The sequence below is a fragment of the Littorina saxatilis genome, linkage group LG7 (assembly GCF_037325665.1).
Source record: "Littorina saxatilis isolate snail1 linkage group LG7, US_GU_Lsax_2.0, whole genome shotgun sequence".
Classification (NCBI taxonomy): domain Eukaryota; kingdom Metazoa; phylum Mollusca; class Gastropoda; order Littorinimorpha; family Littorinidae; genus Littorina; species Littorina saxatilis.
Genome location: NC_090251.1, coordinates 35,096,168 through 35,116,084, shown reverse-complemented (window position 1 = coordinate 35,116,084; position 19,917 = coordinate 35,096,168). Strand labels below are relative to the sequence as shown.

At 42.4% G+C, this 19,917-nt stretch overlaps 1 protein-coding gene and 1 long non-coding RNA gene across 2 annotated transcripts; both read right to left on the bottom strand.

Annotated features, from left to right (window-relative positions):
- Positions 1-2,190: 2,190 nt before the first annotated feature.
- LOC138970335 (uncharacterized) lies at positions 2,191-4,488 on the bottom strand. The gene is made up of 3 exons (XR_011456892.1): positions 4,086-4,488; positions 3,453-3,507; positions 2,191-2,452 (listed from the first exon to the last, which is right to left on the bottom strand). It is a non-coding gene; the product is annotated as an uncharacterized lncRNA (long non-coding RNA).
- Positions 4,489-4,701: 213 nt separating this feature from the next.
- LOC138970179 (serine-rich adhesin for platelets-like) lies at positions 4,702-6,706 on the bottom strand. Its single transcript, XM_070342672.1, has 2 exons — positions 6,556-6,706; positions 4,702-6,323 (listed from the first exon to the last, which is right to left on the bottom strand). Exons 1-2 carry the CDS (start codon positions 6,704-6,706, stop codon positions 4,702-4,704), a joined length of 1,773 nt encoding a protein of 590 aa, XP_070198773.1.
- Positions 6,707-19,917: the final 13,211 nt, after the last annotated feature.

Here is a 19,917-nt window from a genome sequence, read left to right as displayed (position 1 = left end):
GCACAAAAAGACACGTCACTAGCAAACTATGTCAGACATCATCATGAGTTTGTGTAAAACAAAATGGAGGCCGGAATCACTCATTTGAATCGAACTCAGACCAAACACCACGTAATAACTAGGTTAATTTATGCACTCGCGTGAACAAGAAACTGTCGAGCTTCACAGATGTCGTCGTTGGGTAGTTTTGGGTTTGTTTTACTACCATATGAGGATTTTTGAACTGTAAATGCACTCAGCTGCAACAAAAACGCAAAACTAAGGCTGTGAGCTGCATTGTGCCTTTAAACTTGAAGAATAGTCAAGGAATAACTTGGTTTTCTGGTTAATTCTTGAAGTGACTTATTAAAATGAATGAAAACATTGTGGATGGATATAGACTGCTGTTGCTATGGAATCTAGCATTAACAGCGCCATATGGGATTTCTAGAAAACAGTTTTACAGCAACATCATACATCAGAAATTCATAATATTTAAGGATACACATGTATTATATCTACAATCATAAAGAACGTGTTTTTTGTTAAAAACTACAGTTGAATTTAAATTAATTATTGTAATGAATATGCAGTAAGAAATTCGTTCATCCTCATGACAAAAGATATCAAAATTCAACTGTAGTCTGTTGTCAAAAATCGTTCTATATGATTGTAGATTGATACATGTGTATCTTTGTGCCAAATATTAGGAATTTCTGATGTATGATGTCGCTGTTAAACAGTTTCCTAGAAATCCAATGTAACGACTGTTTCCAACGGCACTCTACGTCGATCAGTATTCACAATTATCCGAAAGCGGCGTATGGCTGCCTAAATGGCGGGGTAAAAAGGATCATACACGTACAAATCCACTCGTGCAAAAACATGAGTGTACATGGGAGTTTCAGCCCACGAACGCAGAAGAAGTATTCACAATTGTTTTATTTATTTTTATGCAGAAAACCAGGTTATTCCATGTATTTTCCGAATTCAATTTTACTGCCGAACATTTCCTTAAAGGCACAGTGCAGCTCACAGCCTTTGCGTTTTTGTTGCAGCTGAGTGCATTTACAGTTCAAAAATCCTCCTATGGTAGTAAAACAAACCCAAAACTACCCAACGACGACATCTGTGAAGCTCGACAGTTTCTTGTTCACGCGAGTGCATAAATTAACCTAGTTATTGCGTGGTGTTTGGTCGGAGTTCGATTCAACTGAGTGATTCTGGCCTCCATTTTGTTTTACACAAACTCATGATGACGTCTGACATAGTTTGCTAGTGACGTGTCTTTTTGTGCATGATGTGGTGATCTACCTGATCTAAATTTAGATCCAAAAATAGGTCAAGACCAGCCGGGTCTGAGTACGAAATTAATTCGTAAAAAAATCGCAGTTCTTGACTCTTTGGGTGCAAGTCAATGAAATTTGGTGGTTCTTCTAACGGATAGCTGCCTGAGGTATGACTAAAAGCCCCAGGGGCTCTGTGCACCTGGATTTGACAAGTTCAGTACCTTTAAGAAAATGTAAGATTTACTGAACTTTGACCCAGCAGTTTTTGTAAGTGGACAGGCCTTAGTTTTATTTCGGTGGCATAATTCAATGCGCTTCGTCAAAATGTCTTGAACTGAAAACAAAAGCAGACGCAAGACTTATGGTCAGTTGTAGTTGTCTCCCGTACTCCTAACTTGAATGTGCTGCAGACAGGTGTACCCAAACAGCTCATATCACAAACGGTTTGGAATTCCCAAAAACGCAAGATCCGCACTGCACAACTTCAGTTCAGCGCTCGGTCTCTTTTTGAAAATGTGTATCTTGAGAGAAAAATATAGAATATTGCACCGTCCAAAGGAATGGAGTTCTTATGGGACAATGACAGCGCTCAGTTCAAAACGATCGGACAACTTTTTAAATGAGGCAGGGCCGGACTACCGGGGGGGGGGGGGGGTGTTGTTATGGGGGTTGCGCAACCCCCCCCCCCCCCCCCCCCCTTGCCTAAACATGTACCTCACTTATTTAAAACATTTTTTATGATTGTTTATTTTATGCCGTTTCATGCAAGGAGCGACCATTTTCCTATCTCAGAATATGACCTACCCATCAGCTTCAGGGGGCTTCGCCCCCTGATCCCCACAATATAGGGGCTCTGCCCCTTGACCCCGCCAAGGGGAACATCCCCGTGGACCACCACTGGCAACCCCCCCCCCCCCCCCCCCCACCCCTCCTCTTAGCCTAGTCCGGCCCTGTGAGGCGTAGCGGGCCTTTAAAACATTGACAAAAATGTACAATAGCAACAAGTTGTAATGCTCAATACAACCAATACTGAGTGGACATTTACAATACTGGGAAACAGTTCTTTTTGTCCGGTGATCCTCTGCGGCTGTTGCTGTAGTTTCCCCATCGATCATAGCTGGACTTGGATAGCACTGCTTTTCATCCACATTCACTGGCCAGGTCTTCGTCATCTTCAGTCACTACTGACAAATGAATGAGAAAGGAACGGATCTTAAACACAACGACAAGAACAAGTCTAAGTATGAGTATAAAGGAATAAGTTGTGTACTGTTTGTAACTGACACACATACACACACTAAACCCACATAAATGCCAAGAGCTTAAACATTCTTTTTCCCTGGTAGACAAGTTCAAATAAAATCCCCCACTCCCCCCCCCCCCCCCCCCTACTGCGTCTGATTTTTGTTGGAACCCCAAAGACAGTGATTAAGTGGATTTCCATTATAGTCAAGGCTGTTTTCAATGTAACTTGTAAGCTACAGAACATGTAGTGATGTACACACATACAAATTTAACTTGTCTACATTGTATGTATACATGTCTGTCACCATATATATTTGAATACATTCAGTTCACTAATTCAGTCAAATTTCACTGAATGTAAAACGACATATTATTCTAGAAAGATATCAATGCCACTGTCCTACATTATCATAGGAATCATGTGTGTCAAGTTCTATTATTATTTTCCTTTTAAAGTTTTACGCTCTCTGTGCTCTACACACATGCATAATATACATGTTATACATACTCAAAAAAGGAAAATAATAATAGAACTTGACACACAGTTTCATTGAGATAATTTTATCCTGACAGTGACAGTGTTTACTGCAATGCATTTTTTTTAATCAAACATACACACTGAAAGTCATGCGCTTCTAGTATATTAGTAATGGTTCCAATACGGGAGGAAGTGATCACCATACTGGTGAAATAAGGCTAAGAGCTTGCGGTTTGGAGTCTAAGTCAGTAGGTGTTCATTATTTTATTATTATCCCTGAACCTGAATTATAAAAAAAAAACACCACTCTCTCACAGTCTTGCTCACAGTCACACACGCACACCTCCACATGAGTTATTCTGACCAGAACTTGAGAATGAGAGAGAGGGGAAGGAAAAAACCCACTGTATGTCATAACACTGACACTGACAGTTGTACATAATAAAACCTTTTAGTTTTACCTGATTCGTCGCTGGCCATGCAGCAATCGGTTGGCTTTTTCAGCTGAGAGGAGACCTGCAATAAAATAATAGATGAAGTACCAATCATGGGAACATCACTTTCAAAATGGTGAGTACTAGCAGAGCAGTAGAACCATTGATTGCCTTTCAAAGAAACGCACTGTAACCAGCCAGCCTGGGTAAGTCAGCAATTTGATTCTTGAACTAGCCTCCAACCTGCTTGCAATTATATTCCGAGAAGGTTATCTATTTTTAATTCTAGCATTAAAACATTTGACCAGCACTAGCTTTGATTTTTTATTCACTGTCTTGGAAATTGGATTCAATCTTTAAAAAAAGGATTTTTAAAATATTATGACTCATGCATCTCGAATTGGGTCAAAAAGAGGTTGCAAAAACATGGCAGTGGTACTCTTCTTCTTCTCCACATTAATGAGGAAATCCCTGTACAGGGCAACTATCTTCGTACCTGACGTAAGGCAAGGATACATACACGTACAGGTACATGCATCCAATGTTGTTGTCAGAGACTGACACTCAGTGACTGTCAGTGACAGTGAGCGGAGTGACACATGTTGCAACACATACTCGCAAAGACCCACTCTAAGTATAAAACGAAACATGGAAACTTACCTCTGGTTAATATGCAATGGTTCGCCCGTCCCAATTCTCTCGCATTAGCAAACATCATTGGAGACGCTCCTTGCCTTGGACTGCCATTTTGTAACTTGACTAAAAACCGAAACGCTATAGGTCTGACAAACCACGCTCAACGTCCAAAATAACTTGAGGAGGAAAAAAAAGAGCCCACAATCTTTTTTGGGGCAAAAACGTTGTTTTGAAATCTCCGAAGCTGCTTGCAAAGTCAAAGATGACGCAGAGATCTGTACAGTATCTCCCTGGATGACGCAAGGATAGTGTTCGACTCGGCTCTTTGACTTGGTAAACATCGGAACTTCCGATTACGTTCGTAGTTACTCGGAACCAGCCTTCGGGATTGGAAGCCCGCAACTGACGTGTGAAAAAAAATTTTGCTTGCGGGACACCGTACTGGAGAGCTGAAGGTTGAGATTTGATGCCGTTGACACAAACGGTCTGCGTCCGGTTAGTAAGGTACGAACGAACCCAGGAAAAGGCCAGGTCATGAACACCAAAGGAGTGCTGAAGCCTGTGGAGCAGAATTTCGTGGTCTATCGTATCAAATGCGCTAGACAAGTCCAGTAGTGTTAGAATGGAGACCTGATTTTCGTCAAAGCCAAGAAGGAGCCAAGAAGGTGTTTCCAGTGATGCTGTGAGAGCTGAAGTTGTCAGTAGAGCTGTCACTAGTCGTGTTTCCAGTGATGTTGTGAGAGCTAAAGTTGTCAGTAGAGCTGTCAACAGTCGTGTTTCCAGTGATGCTGTGAGAGCTGAAGTTGTCAGTAGAGCTGTCAACAGTGGTGTTTCCAGTGATGCTCCATGAGCTGAAGTTGTCAGTAGAGCTGTCAACAGTCGTTTTTCCAGTGATGCTGTGAGAGCTGAAGTTGTCAGTAGAGCTGTCAACAGTGGTGTTTCCAGTGATGCTGTGAGAGCTGAAGTTGTCAGTAGAGCTGACAACAGTCGTGTTTCCAGCGATGCTGTGAGAGCTGAAGTTGTCAGTAGAACTGTCAACAGTCGTGTTTCCAGTGATGCTGTGAGAGCTGAAGTTGTCAGTAGAGCTGTCAACAGTCGTGTTTCCAGTGATGTTGTGAGAGCTGAAGTTGTCAGTAGAGCTGTCAACAGTCGTGTTTCCAGCGATGCTGTGAGAGCTGAAGTTGTCAGTAGAGCTGTCAACAGTCGTGTTTCCAGTGATGCTGTGAGAGCTGAAGTTGTCAGTAGAGCTGTCAACAGTCGTGTTTCCAGTGATGCTGTGAGAGCTGAAGTTGTCAGTAGAACTGTCAACAGTCGTGTTTCCAGTGATGCTGTGAGAGCTGAAGTTGTCAGTAGAGCTGTCAACAGTCGTGTTTCCAGTGATGTTGTGAGAGCTGAACTTGTCAGTAGAGCTGTCAAGAGTGGTGTTTCCAGTGATGTAGTGAGAGCTGAAGTTGTCAGTAGATCTGTCAACAGTCGTGTTTCCAGTGATGCTGTGAGAGCTGAAGTTGTCAGTAGAGCTGTCAACAGTCGTGTTTCCAGTGATGCTGTGAGAGCTGAAGTTGTCAGTAGAGCTGTCAACAGTCGTGTTTCCTGTAATGCTGTGAGAGCTGAAGTTGTCAGTAGAGCTGTCAACAGTCGTGTTTCCAGTGATGCTGTGAGAGCTGAAGTTGTCAGTAGAACTGTCAACAGTCGTGTTTCCAGTGATGCTGTGAGAGCTGAAGTTGTCAGTAGAGCTGTCAACAGTCGTGTTTCCAGTGGTGTTGTGAGAGCTGAACTTGTCAGCAGAGCTGTCAAGAGTGGTGTTTCCAGCGATGTAGTGAGAGCTGAAGTTGTCAGTAGATCTGTCAACAGTCGTGTTTCCAGTGATGCTGTGAGAGCTGAAGTTGTCAGTAGAGCTGTCAACAGTCGTGTTTCCTGTAATGCTGTGAGAGCTGAAGTTGTCAGTAGAGCTGTCAACAGTCGTGTTTCCAGTGATGCTGTGAGAGCTGAAGTTGTCAGTAGAGCTGTCAACAGTCGTGTTTCCAGTGATGCTGTGAGAGCTGAAGTTGTCAGTAGAGCTGTCAACAGTCGTGTTTCCAGTGATGTTGTGAGAGCTGAAGTTGTCAGTAGAGCTGTCAACAGTCGTGTTTCCAGTGATGCTGTGAGAGCTGAAGTTGTCAGTTGAGCTGTCAACAGTCCTGTTTCCAGTGATGATGTGAGAGCTGAAGTTGTCGGTAGAGTTGTCAACAGTCGTGTTTCCAGTGATGCTGACAAAATTTTTGTCTGGGGTGATGTTGTGAAAATTGGTGTTATATCTAGTGGTGTTCTATTGTTCTCTCTCCTCCTCTTCTTCATCTTCTTCTTTCTTGTTAATCTCATTGCCCTTCTTCTCCGCCATCTTGCTTCTATCCTTAACCCTTCCGTACGGATGTGTTGTACAGATGGGACATGTTCGAATCAGTTTTTGTAATGTTGTTGCAGACATTGGCTTCAGCGATGACGTCAGTAACTTTACAGAGGCTCTTGTTCAGGGCGTTTCTGATCACAGCATCAGTCCTCTGAGAATCAATGACGTCACTACGGCTAATACCCGTGATGATGAGGAACACCCCATCTACTCTCTTGAACTGAGAGTGACAGCTGTTTCGTCGCAACTTGACCGACATTTGGAACTGCGGTATCTGTCACGCACAAGTGGTACATTGAGTGATCATGTCTCACATTAAAATGAAAGATGAAGTTCTCATTAACGAACAAGATAACAATACAAATTTACTCACCAGAAAACAGCAACAATAATACATAAACAAGAACAATGCGAACTAGTTTCGACTTTCTGGTAAGTACATTAGTATTGATATGTTGTTCTATTTCCATCATCTGCAGTCCCTTGTTTCATTGTTGTAACTCATTCAACACGTCCACCCTATGACACTCAGAACGCATGCGCCAAAGCATATAAATAGCCTGCTGACAACCAAAATTGGGACATTTTGAAAAAAATATTGTATTTTGAAAAAAATATTGTAAAAAAACTAGTACATGTGGAGATTTACTTTTTGCACACAATTAAAGAAAGATCTTTCATTGTTTCAGAAATGTACTTTGTATTTGTCAAAAGGCTTGTTGTGTTTGTGTGGTATGCTATTGAAAATGTCAATAAATAGCCTGCTGACAACCAAAATTAGAAAATTTTGAAAAAAATATTGTATTTTGAAAAAAATATTGTAAAAAAACTAGTACATGTGGAGATTTACTTTTTGCACACAATTAAAGAAAGATCTTTCATTGTTTCAGAAATGTACTTTGTATTTGTCAAAAGGCTTGTTGTGTTTGTGTGGTATGCTATTGAAAATGTCAATAAATAGCCTGCTGACAACCAAAATTGAAAAATTTTGAAAAAAATATTGTATTTTGAAAAAAATATTGTAAAAAAACTAGTACATGTGGAGACTTACTTTTTGCACACAATTAAAGAAAGATCTTTCATTGTTTCAGAAATGTACTTTGTATTTGTCAAAAGGCTTGTTGTGTTTGTGTGGTATGCTATTGAAAATGTCAATAAATAGCCTGCTGACAACCAAAATTAGAAAATTTTGAAAAAAATATTGTATTTTGAAAAAAATATTGTAAAAAAACTAGTACATGTGGAGATTTACTTTTTGCACACAATTAAAGAAAGATCTTTCATTGTTTCAGAAATGTACTTTGTATTTGTCAAAAGGCTTGTTGTGTTTGTGTGGTATGCTATTGAAAATGTCAATAAATAGCCTGCTGACAACGAAAATTGAGAAATTTTGAAAAAAATATTGTATTTTCAAAAAAATATTGTAAAAAAACTAGTACATGTGGAGACTTACTTTTTGCACACAATTAAAGAAAGATCTTTCATTGTTTCAGAAATGTACTTTGTATTTGTCAAAAGGCTTGTTGTGTTTGTGTGGTATGCTATTGAAAATGTCAACAATTTAAATAAAAAAAAGTCCAGAGGCACCACATAAATACTACAGACATGTTTGAAAATATGCACAAAATGTTGTTAGTGAATACTCAAAAAAGAATTTACTAACCTGAATGAGACAATGAGATGACTGGGTGATGACTATGATGAATATATCCATGTAGAAGAAAAGAAACACTTGCTGTCACAGTATTTACAGTGCCACACTTGGAAGCACAGCTCAACGCAAAACGCCACACCACATTCCAGGCACCAGAATCGAGTCCCATTGCGTTGGGTTTTATCCATAGAAGAAAAGAAACACTTGCTGTCACAGTATTTACAGTTTTTGTATAAATGACTTGTTTAGAACTCGGTTTATGCACGGAGAACATCCTTCTTTGTGTGCCACACTTCGAAGCACGGCTCAACACAAAGCGCCACAGCCATGTGGCCACAGAACATTCCCGGCACCAGAATCGCGTCCGTCCGCTTGCATTGGGTTTTGGCCAAAGTAGCATTGACACCTCGAGCTCTTGATTTGGCTAACTCATTCACCCTCATCACTCACTTATCCATCTATCACAACAACACTGTTTGATGCACACACAGTCACTGCCTGCCTTCTGCACGCCGCTTCGCTTCGCAACAACAACACTGACAACTCGCGACATTTTGGAATCCTAAATATGAAACTAAGGCATGGGTTGGTGCCGTCAATGACCTGTAGTATCCAAACTAACCAATGAAATCAACTGTTCTGGGAGTTATTTGTCGCGTATGATAATGCAGCCGACCTCTGAACCTATCACGTGGGTTTTCGTATGGAAAATCCCCAGCGTGGTATTTTCCACTTCCAACGCTACTATTATGGCGCTGTGTGGCGAAGTGACTCACGCACCTTGCGCACGGATTCTGGCGGCGTGTTGACAACGGTATGATCAGTCAACGCTTGTATTCGGGCGGCGCGTCGCGAAAAGTTAAACGAGTTCAGAAAGTACAACTCATCTAAAGCACGTATCTCTTTAACTGTATGAAACGTACTCACCATGGTAGCAATACGTAGCACGAGGTACACTAACGTCGTTAACACATTCATGGAACACTATCGGGATCGACCAGTAACAATAATCCTCGCTCATGTCTTGTATAACATTAAATCTATGCCTTTGCTGTATTTTGAAAACCTAAAATGTTCCCTTCCTCATCTACCTTGCTTTTAATTAGAAGTTGAATTGTTTCTTTTGATTTGAAAATGAATGAAGGGTATTTGCATTGTTTTGATCTTGAAAGCGGCATGTTTATGTGTTCAGGGGGACACCCCAAAATGCACCCCCCCCCCCCCCCTTATGTTAATAACGTCTACACATGTCGACTGAATTACTTCATATTCCGTGTGCATGTATACCAGCTTATGCGTGACCAGTCTACACACTAGAAAGTGTATAAGTAAAAATAATCTGACTTTTGTGCGCATGCATATAAGCTGTAGTTACTGTACGCCACATATAAGTTAATTTCGTCAACGGATGTAGAAGTTATTAGCATTTTTTCTGGGTTGTATTTTGTATTGGGCTCACCCTGTTCAATCTTCCAACCACACGTATTACAAGCATAGCGTGTTTTGCGGTCCTTAGTCATTATGTGGTGGTATACATATTTCCTTAACAATATGTTTAAACCAAATCCATGTCTTGTTATAAACAAATAATACAACAACGTCACAATCGGAATCACCCTGTGCAATGAATGTCATATCTGTACCGACATGTTCTGACATGTCCTTCTAACTTCTACAAGGTTATGTTCAACCGATCGCCTGTAATAGGACATACAGCCACACGAAGTCTCCCATCAGCGTCACTCTCCAGGTCCCCCGTGGTGACGTCACCTTCATAAGTGTGTCACATCTCCACCTTGAGCCAATTGTTGCTGAGTTAACCATTCAAACACGAAACCGAAGCGACGCACAATGGACTATGTTGTGGGAAGAGAACCAAGGAACATTCCTTCTCCGGCGGATCGGCGAATCCAAGGAGGTGCTGGTAACAGTCGTTAAGGGTTTTGAAACTCGACACAAACCACTGCAACCGGATTTCAAACTGTTCTTCTTTTTCGTCAAAGTAAGTCGTGCTTGCTCTTTGCTCTTCTAATATGTATGTTAATGTAGTTGTCATCATTGTTGTTACTGTTTGAGATGGTTGTGAGTTTGCATGTGTGTGTATGTGTGCGTGTGGTCTTCTTCTTCTTCAGCGTTCCAGAATTGTCTGGTTACGTGTGAGCTCGTTTTCCCAATTGGGTTCCCCAAACTATACTCTGAGAGCATAGTCAGCTTCACTCCGCTTTCGTTGAGTAGGCATGCTGTGTATTTTCGTGTTTCCATAACCCACCGAACTCTGACATGGATTACATGTTATTTCCCCCTCTGCTTCTTTCTCTCTGTAAAGGTGTAGGGCTAGTTATTTTTCGGTAACTTACCCAACAACCAAAATCACTTACCCAACGGGCCTGAATCCTTGATAGCTCACAGATTGATGAGTTAGACTTTGAGGGAACTACTTTAGCGATTGAAAAGTTCCGAACGCTCCAATGTACGAAATATACATCTCTAGACCAAACAATACAAACATACTGCATTTAAACTGGCAACTACAGGCTTGAACACATTAATCTCCATATAAAATCCATGAGTTTGGTTGTTTTCTAAATCCAAATCTAACGATCAGTACAGAGAAACTCGCTTTATATCTCTTATGAGTGCACGCAAACTCTCAAGGCAAGTAACTCTCGTACGACAAGAGTAGTTCCCCTTCCAAATTTTCTGAACTGAGTTGCTTGGACAAGAGACTGCAATCCGACGGTTAGTTTTCGACAATATTTCATTTTATAAACAGATCACACGCAACCAATTGCACACATCGCATCAATTTAAAGAACACACAGCGGTTTCATACACTATTTTGCCCCAGAAAACGGAACTTCATACAGTTTTTAACGTTGGAACACGGGTGCAAAAGTTCGTCTGCTTGTCCCATTCGAAGAAAGAACATTTCCTAAGCGATACCAAAACATGAACAGAACACACACTATCTGCCTTTACCGCCACAGCAGAATAACAACATAACTGTGTACTTGATTTTAGTCCAAAACAGGGAAACTGACAAGAAGTGTTAACAGAATTGATTGATTTTCCCTGAACTATACAACCGCGCATTATTCAATCGCCAGCGCAGGTAGACTGGTTGAGTGATTTGGATTCGATCAAACTTTCGCACAAAAACTCCTCTTTTCTTTGAATAACTGAAGAAAGGAGGAATAAAGAGGTTACATACCTCGTCTCAGTCATTATAAAAAATAATGGTCTCAGTTCGCGGTCATGAAAAAGCTCGCTGAAGCTCGCATTTTTCATGATCCGCTAACTTCGACCATTATTTTTGATAATCACTGAGACTCGGCATGTAACCTCTACATCTTGTCCGTGCGCACTTGGTCTTGTGCTTGCGTGTACACACGAAGGGGGTTAAGTCACTAGCAGGTCTGCTCATAAGTTGACCTGGGAGATCGGCAACATCTCCACTCTTAACCCACGAGGCGACAGCGACCGGGATTCGAACCCACGACCTCCCGATGAGGAGGCCGGCGTCTTACCACCACGCCACTGCGCCCGTCGTGTGTGTGTGTGTGTGTGTGTGTGTGTGTGTGTGAGGGGGGGTGAGCGGGTATGTGGGGGACTGGGGCAGGGTGGTGAGATAGAAGTTGTTGTTTTAATGTGAGCCTTTTTACATTTTAGTCAAGTTTTGATTTTGTCTTATTGTGGTTCTTTTTGCTCCCATTCGAATAGCTAAAATGCTGAAATAATCATATTTGAGTGCGTCAGATTGTTCTCTCTCTCTCTCTCTCTCTCTCTCTCTCTCTCTCTCTCTCTCTCTCTCTCTCTCTCTCTCTCTCTCTCTCTCTCTCTCGCTCTCTTTCTCTCTCTCTCCCTCTCTCGCTCTCTAACTCTCTCTCTCTATATATATATATATATTTCTCTCTCTCTCTTTCTCTCGCTCTCTCTCTATCTATCTCTCTCTCTCTCTCTCTCTCTCTCTCTATCTCGCGCTCTATCTCTCTCTCTCGCTCTCTCTCTCTTTCTCGCTCGCTCTCTCTTTATCTTTCTCTCTCTCGCGCTCTCTCTCTCTTTCTCGCTCTCTCTCTCTCTCTCCCCCTCTCTCTATCTCTCTCTCTCTATCTATCTATCTTTCTCGCTCTCTCTCTCTCTCTCTCTCTCTCTCTCTCTCTCTCTCTCTCTCTCTCTCTCTCTCTCTCTCTCTCTCTCTGATGAAAAATTAAGAAACACGGATGCGTTTGTTATTCCGATAATGGCCATCAATGAAGTTGGCCAGTACATAGCAAGGTTAGAAAATAAAAAATCTTCCGGACTTGATGAAATACATAATAAATTATTAAAATTGTCTACTCCTTATATAGTAGAGTCTCTGACTTATGTTTATAATTTATGTATTCAACTCAATGTTTTTCCAAAAGAATTCAAAAAAGCGAAAGTCATACCTTTGCCAAAGAAAAAAGGTTCTCAAGACTTAAATGATTTTAGACCTATCTCTTTGTTATCTGTATTTTCTAAGCCTTTTGAAAGGCATGTTCAAACACATCTGGTTACTTATTTGGAGGACCACAATCTCTTGCATCAACTTCAGTCTGGTTTTCGCTCTCAACATTCATGTAACACTGCCCTTGCCAGATTAACTGATTCATGGTACTCATCCATTAATAGGTTAGACATTTCTGGGGATGTTTTCTTGGACCTAAAAAAAGCTTTTGACCTCGTGGACCATGAAATCCTTCTACAGAAATTAAAATGTTATTTGAAAAGTTCTAGCGCTGTCGCTTTTTTTAACTCTTATCTTAGAGAGAGGGTTCAATCTGTATACGTACACGATACGTACTCTTCTCAGGGCACTGTGAAATGTGGGGTGCCACAGGGGTCTGTTTTGGGACCTGTATCATTTTGCATGTATATAAATGATTTGCCCTTGTACCTACAGTCTGAATCTGTTGAGTGTCGCAGATGATACTACCTTACATGCAACAGGGAAAAGCCCTGCACAAATTCAAGACAAATTGCAACAGAGCCTAAACGATGTTTCTGAGTGGTGTTCTGCAAATCGTATGCTTATTAATCCAGTTAAAACAAAGTCTATGATAATCAGCACTCGCCAAAAACATCAACTTTCAGAAATGACTCTGAGTCTGTCCCTAAATGAGCACTCCATTGAGCAAGTAGCTGAGCACCGTTTATTGGGACTTACTGTTGATAATAATCTCAAATGGCAGACTCACATCAATGGAATCTGCAAAAAAATTGCTAAAACCCTGTTTCTTTTGTCAAAGTTACAAAGCATTATTAATCTAGACACAAGAAAACTATTTTACAATGCCCACATAAAACCCCATATTGATTATGCTTCCATAGTATGGGACGGGTGTAGTGAAGTTCACTTGAAGAAGCTGAACTCGCTCCAGCGCAGAGCTGCTAAACTAGTTCTGCCCAGTCCATCTCTTTCTACAGAGGAAAAGATGAAAAGTATTGGAATGTTAAGCTTAAAAAAGCAGCTTTTGTATAATAAATGTTCATTTATGTATAAAGTCGTCTAATGAAAAAGCTAACTGGCACAACGTGGGGCGCAGATGCAGCAATCCTCAAGAAGATGTACGTGGGCAGCGTCAGACCAGTACTTGAGTACGGAGTGACAGCATGGGGCACAGCAACCAAGTCAAATGTTGACAGAGTCAGCAAGGTGCAGAACCAGGCGGCCAGAATCATCACTGGCGCCATGCGGTCAACCCCTATCCAAGAGCTGGAAAACATCATGGGCCTTGAGCCCATGGAAGATAGAAGGGACTCACCCAGGCAGCTAAATTCAAACGACTGCCAACTCTCCCCATGAAAGACAGACTGTGCCAACCAACAAAAGGAAGACTGAAGAGAGGAAGCTTCATCCACCAGACGAGGGTGTTGGAAAGGAGACACCAAGATATCCTGGACCAGCAACCCAAAGATATCCCCCAATACCTTGAAAACCCAAGCTGGAGTGATGAAGGAAGACCCCAGATATGCTGCAGTATTCCTGGCGTTGGCAAGAAAGACTCCCAGAGCTGTTCTGAACTGAAGCCTCTCACCATTGAACACATCCACAACTCCTACCCCCAACGCCAATGGACTCATGTATACACTGACGGATCTGCCGACCAGGCTGTCAGAAATGGTGGAGCCGGAATCTACATAAAGTACCCAGGAGGTCGAGAAGAACACACCTCCCTCGCTACCGGCCTCTACTCCACCAACTTCAAGGCTGAAGCAGTAGCGCTCCAGACAGGTGCAGCCCACATTGAGCACAGTTCACTCTCCTCCAACAACGTTGTGTTCTTCAGCGACGCAAAGTCAGTCCTGCAGGCCTTAGACACTGCCAGAGACAAAGAACTGAATGACCTGTCATCCGCCATGACCTCCCTGTGCAGAGCCCACACAGTCGTGCTGCAATGGGTCCCCTCTCACTGCAACATACTAGGCAACGAAGCCGCAGATACTCTGGCAAAGGAGGGCACTACGAAGGACCAGAATGACAGATCAACCCCCTTCAAAGAAGCCAAGACCATCATCAAGGCCAAGCAACACAAAAAGTGGTTGCAGCACCACCCACAATACAACAAAAACGACGCCTTTCACCTGCTCACAAAGTCTGAGCAGGTCCTCAATTCAGGCTGCGGACAGGCCACAACCGAATGAACCACCACCTTTTCACCAAGTTCAGAATTGGCCAGTCAGACCAGTGCCCTTGTCAAACAGGCAGCATGACAACAGAACACCTGCTGCAGACTTGCCCACTACACGATGGCCTCAGGAGCCAGATCTGGGCGGAGGCGACCACGGTGCAAGGGAAGCTCTATGGCAGTCTGGATGACCTACAGCGCACGTCAACATTTGCGCGGAGAACCGGCGTTTCCATCTGAGTGATCGACAAGAAGAAGAAGAAGTATAAAGTCGTCTATAAGGACGCCCCAACATATCTTATACAACTCTTCAAATCATCTCCGTCATATTATTCAAACACTCGAAATAACCTTGCCTTGTCAAGGCCCCGCATCGATTTGTTTAACACTAGTTTTTCTTATTCTGGCGCGTTCCTTTGGAATTCACTACCTGTAAATATCAAGTCATGTCTGTCATTATCTTCTTTTAAAAGACAGCTCCGAAAGCACCTCTCTAACGACTAAGTTGGTGTACAATGTGTGCGAGTGTGTGTGAGGATGTGTGAAAGAGAAAGTGTATAGTATGCTTCCATTAACAAGCACACTTTTGAATTTTTTATTTTTATTTTGTTATACTTATCCCCACATAATTGTGTGTTATTTGATTTTTTTTATTTTTTTTATTTTTTTTATTGTAAATACATGTTTTTTGTTTCATGTGTGTATTATAGTAGGGACTAGCTGTAAGAAAGGACCATATGGACCTATTGCTATCATCCCTCGGTAATAAAGTTTTCGAGTTCGAGTTCGAGTTCTCTCTCTCTCTCTCTCTCTCTCTCTCTCTCTCTCTCTCTCTCTCTCTCTCTCTCTCTCTCTCTCTCTTTCGCTCTCTCTCTCTCTCTCTCTCTCTCTCTTTCTCTTTCTCTCTCTCTCTCGCTCTCTCTCTCCTCTCTCTCTCTCTCTCTCTCTCTCTCTCTCTCTCTCTCTCTCTCTCTCTCTCTCTCTCTCTCTCTCTCTCTCTCTCTCTCTCTCACTCTTTCTTTGTTTTTGTAGTTGCTAGTTTACTTTTGTTATACTTTTTTTTAATGAATTCGATAGAGTTGTGTGCATTAACTCACAAAGGTATTGGTTTGCTTAGCTATTGAATAGTTCGTCTGTAGGCAGCTAAAACTACTGTTGTGATTGTAAGTAAGAACTAGAAAAAAATGACAACAGTAAATTTACAAACTTTTGCAAACAGATACGAAAAGAAAGAGAGAGAGAGAGAGAGAGAGAGAGAGAGAGAGAGAGAGAGAGAGAGAGAGAGAGAGAGAGAGAGAGAGAGAGAGAGAGAGAGATTGATTGATTTAGCGCATGGTATTTTGGTGTTGGTATACACTGACTGTATCTAGTCCAGGGCATATTCCTAGTGTACTACACACTGTTGTGATGAAGTATTATGTCTCAACTTATATGTATTTGAAAAGCGCAGTACGAGGAAGAAATACTTGCTGAATCGGACACATAACAGTGGTAGCAACTGTTTACATGCATTGTCTTGTAACGAACAGGCTTCCTTGTCACCGGAGAAGCTAGCGACTGGTCTGTGGAACTGCTCGGATGATCGCTGGTTAAAAATACGAATAAGCCTGGCATGTAACCTGATCATCGAATGCAGTGGTGGTATGTTCTTTGATAGCTTGCCAGCAATGCCGACTGTCGGATGTGTGTGTGTGTGTGTGTGTGTGTGTGTTTGGTTGGTTGTGTGTGTGTGTGTGTGTGTGTGTGTGTGTGTGAGTGTGTGTGTGTGTGGTTGGTTGTGTGTGTGTGTGTGTGTGTTTGTGTGCGCGCGTACGTGCGTGTGTGTGTGTGTGTGTGTGTGTGTATGTTTGCGTTTGAGGCCGCGTACGTGTGTGTCTGTAAGTGTGTGTGCGTACGTGCGCGCGCTTGTGTGTGCGTGTTTTTGCGAGCGTGCGCGCGCGTGTGTATGTGTCTGCGTGCGTGTGCGCGTGCGTGCATGAGTGCAAGCATGTGTGATTGATAACGTTGTCCTTATTAAAGTAAAGTGGTCATAGCGTACACACCTTGCTGTCTGAAGGCGAGGATGAGCAAGGTTGCCCTTATCCGCCTTGCCCTGCTGGAGGAGTCAACATCGGGGGAACTTGTTATTCGCTATTCGCTGACGGTTTCGTGTCTCACTATGCCGCCCGACACAGGTGTTCGCAACGAGGAGGTCACCTGGCAGTCCTCAACACTTGGAAGGAATTTCAAAACGTCACTCAAGCTATTTACTACGGACGGCGAGTTGCCAACGTACGCATTGGCCTTGAGCGATCTTCGTTTGGGTTTCCACATATGTGAGACATGTCTGTGTGTACGTAAGATATGTTGCAATACTGTTTTTGCACACCCGTATATGCGGGTTGTGAATAGGAATTGATCTGTCCCTCTGTTTGTCTGTGTGTCTGTTTGTGTGTCTTCGGATTAGACTTGTTTCTCTGCTACTCTGGGTTCAATTGAGCTGGCATTTGGTGAGTACCTTGGCAGTGTGATGCATACGGTGTGTGTCAAACATTAGGTTCCTAGCTGAAGTAAAACGGGAGAAAAGTGCTTTACACGCCTGCACACAGTCAGCCAGGGAACAAATCCGTCGATTAAGGGTTTCAGATGGAGGTGCGCATCTCAACCTAACATTGGACATGGGAGAATTATGCACTAAGCAATTAAAAATCCATTAACAGCTAGTGAGACCTTTATTCAAGAAGCATCGGTGTCTTAATTCACTAGTCAGATTTTTTGTTTGTAATCCGTCTGAGCTGTTTTCAAAGACTTTCTTAATTGGAGGTGAACGCGAAGATCTGGGTTTGCAATTCCTCAATCACTCGAAGACAAAAACGGCAGACCAAAAACGGGAATTCCCAATAGTGGCTTAACGCGGTTAGCAATTTCAGAAATGATGTCTTGCTCGAGCTATACTCACGCAAAAATCATGATTTCCAAAAACATATTTAAACAAGAGGCGAAGCCTTCAAGGCTCCCGTAAGAAATCAACAAACAGTAACATAACACAAACTCACTCACTCCGTAACACACACACACAAACACACACACACACACACACACACACACACACACACACACACACACACACACACACACACACACGCACACACACAGTTAAAACTAACGCATCATATCAACTCCATGTATAATTTTCAAAAGAAGGCAAACAGATAAAATGACTAGGGGTAATAGGTTAGGTACCTGCCATGTGGGCACTTTTTCCACTGCTGTCCTCAGTCCTATACTTTTCATCAAGACTTGTCACCATGCCGAGTAGATCCAAATTCGGAAGTCTTCATGTCACTGTGGCTGAGGCATATATCTGACATAGCGTCGATCTTGTTGTAGGTTAACCTCCTTTCTGAAACAAATGGCAAAATGCGATTAGTTATGATGACTACAACCTACACAAATATAAACAGTGTTTTGAAACAGAATAGTCAGGTTATAGAAGCCACTTTACCTATGCAGCATGGTAACCCTACAATATGCGAAACATGTCGACTGCAGCAGCCTGGTTCTTAAAATAATGCTGACGGTCAACACAGCCAGAAATGCCAACAAAGACAAGAAAGCTGTGGCAAGGTAAGCTTACCAAACGTTACATAGCGAATCATATGATAGTGCGTAAACAGCAAACAGTAGATCTACAATCAAAGAGAGGATCGAGTCTGGAATGAAACGCGATACAGATCTAGCATTCAAAAACTGTCTTTCACGTTCAAGGAAGTTGTTGCAAAGTACTTAAGACTTACTAAATTGTACAGACAAAACCATGACAGTGCATGTTTTGAATCTGAGGAAAAAATCGTGATCATTTTGACTTTGAGAACAGATTCATTCCGTTTCCTTATATCTGCATGTTCAAGTAAATGGTGGACAGTTTTCTTCGGGCAGAGTAAACTTAACTTGAGACTCTACTGCAAGTCTTGAAATTCACATAAATCGAACCACGAGCAAAGACATCCAAACATTACAGGCACTTTAGATCAACTCATTTCACTAGAGGTGACTGCCTAGCACTGTGTTTGACATCCGTGTCTGCTGAAATAAAAAGAAATTAAAACAAAACGGATTAACAGTAGGTGACACGTTATCAGAGTGGGAGACACTAGATCTGTCTCTGAACTTACCGGGATACGGCTGCAAGATCGACACTGACTGCTGCGCTTTCGACAGCTCTTCCTCGCGTGGACATTGGAAACACGCTGTGCAGATCAAATTGTAGGAAATCTCCCTTTGGTATCTTCTTTATTTACTTTTCTGGAGCCTAGAAACCGAACAACATGAAATCGTCTTCCCCGGCGAATCGGCGAGGTGAGAACTGGACCACAATCCTTCGCGCGACCCCTGACCTGATCTTGACACCTGACCTGCCGTCTACATGCCAAACACGACACAAATCAGTCAACTGCTTGTACCCCTTCAAAACCCCCCATCACCCGTTTTCTTTGGATACACGCTTTAACTACACACATGCCGACACAATGTTGATCATTGCTTCAATAATTTGAAGATGGTGCTTGAAAATTAACCACGTGAAATGAGTATTTCGGTGTTTAGCCAAAAATGTTAAAGTTCCTACCACAGACATACACACATAGATACATACATACGCACGCACGCACGCACGCACAGACAGACAAAGTTTACTATCGCATAGGCTACACTTACGTGAGCCAAAAACTAGATGATTACCCGCTTCGCCGGGTGGATCGCGAGACGGGAGACGGAGTATGAAGCGTGGCAGTTCGCCGGCTTAGAGCACGTGTTGACGTGATTGACGCCACACGAAGGAAGGGAGATAAACGCGCAAAACACTGGAGAAGATAAGGAAGAGTTACTGGGAATGGATCTACAGAAAAACCAAAATCGGTTCACCGCGCCGCGCTTAGAGCACGTGTTGAACATTTTCATTGACCAGATTGTGTCCGGGGTCTACCTGAATATGCCCACCAAATTTGAAGCAGGTCCATCGAGAATTTTGGCCGTGCATCGCGAAGTGACAGACAGACACACACAAGCCGTATATAGATATAGATATGCTACAACAATGTCTATTATATGGCTTTATAAACAACGATCTCATCTTAACCCTTCGGCTGGTTGTCGCGACATATGTCGCGCTACTTTACGTATACTGTC

Coding starts and splice junctions, on each gene's coding strand:
- LOC138970179 (XM_070342672.1), bottom strand. CDS start 6,706: ATGTCGGTCAAGTTGCGACGAAACAGCTGTCACTCTCAGTTCAAGAGA. Junction 6,324..6,555: donor CGCCCTGAACAAGAGCCTCT/GTAAAGTTACTG, acceptor ACATCACCCCAG/ACAAAAATTTTGTCAGCATC.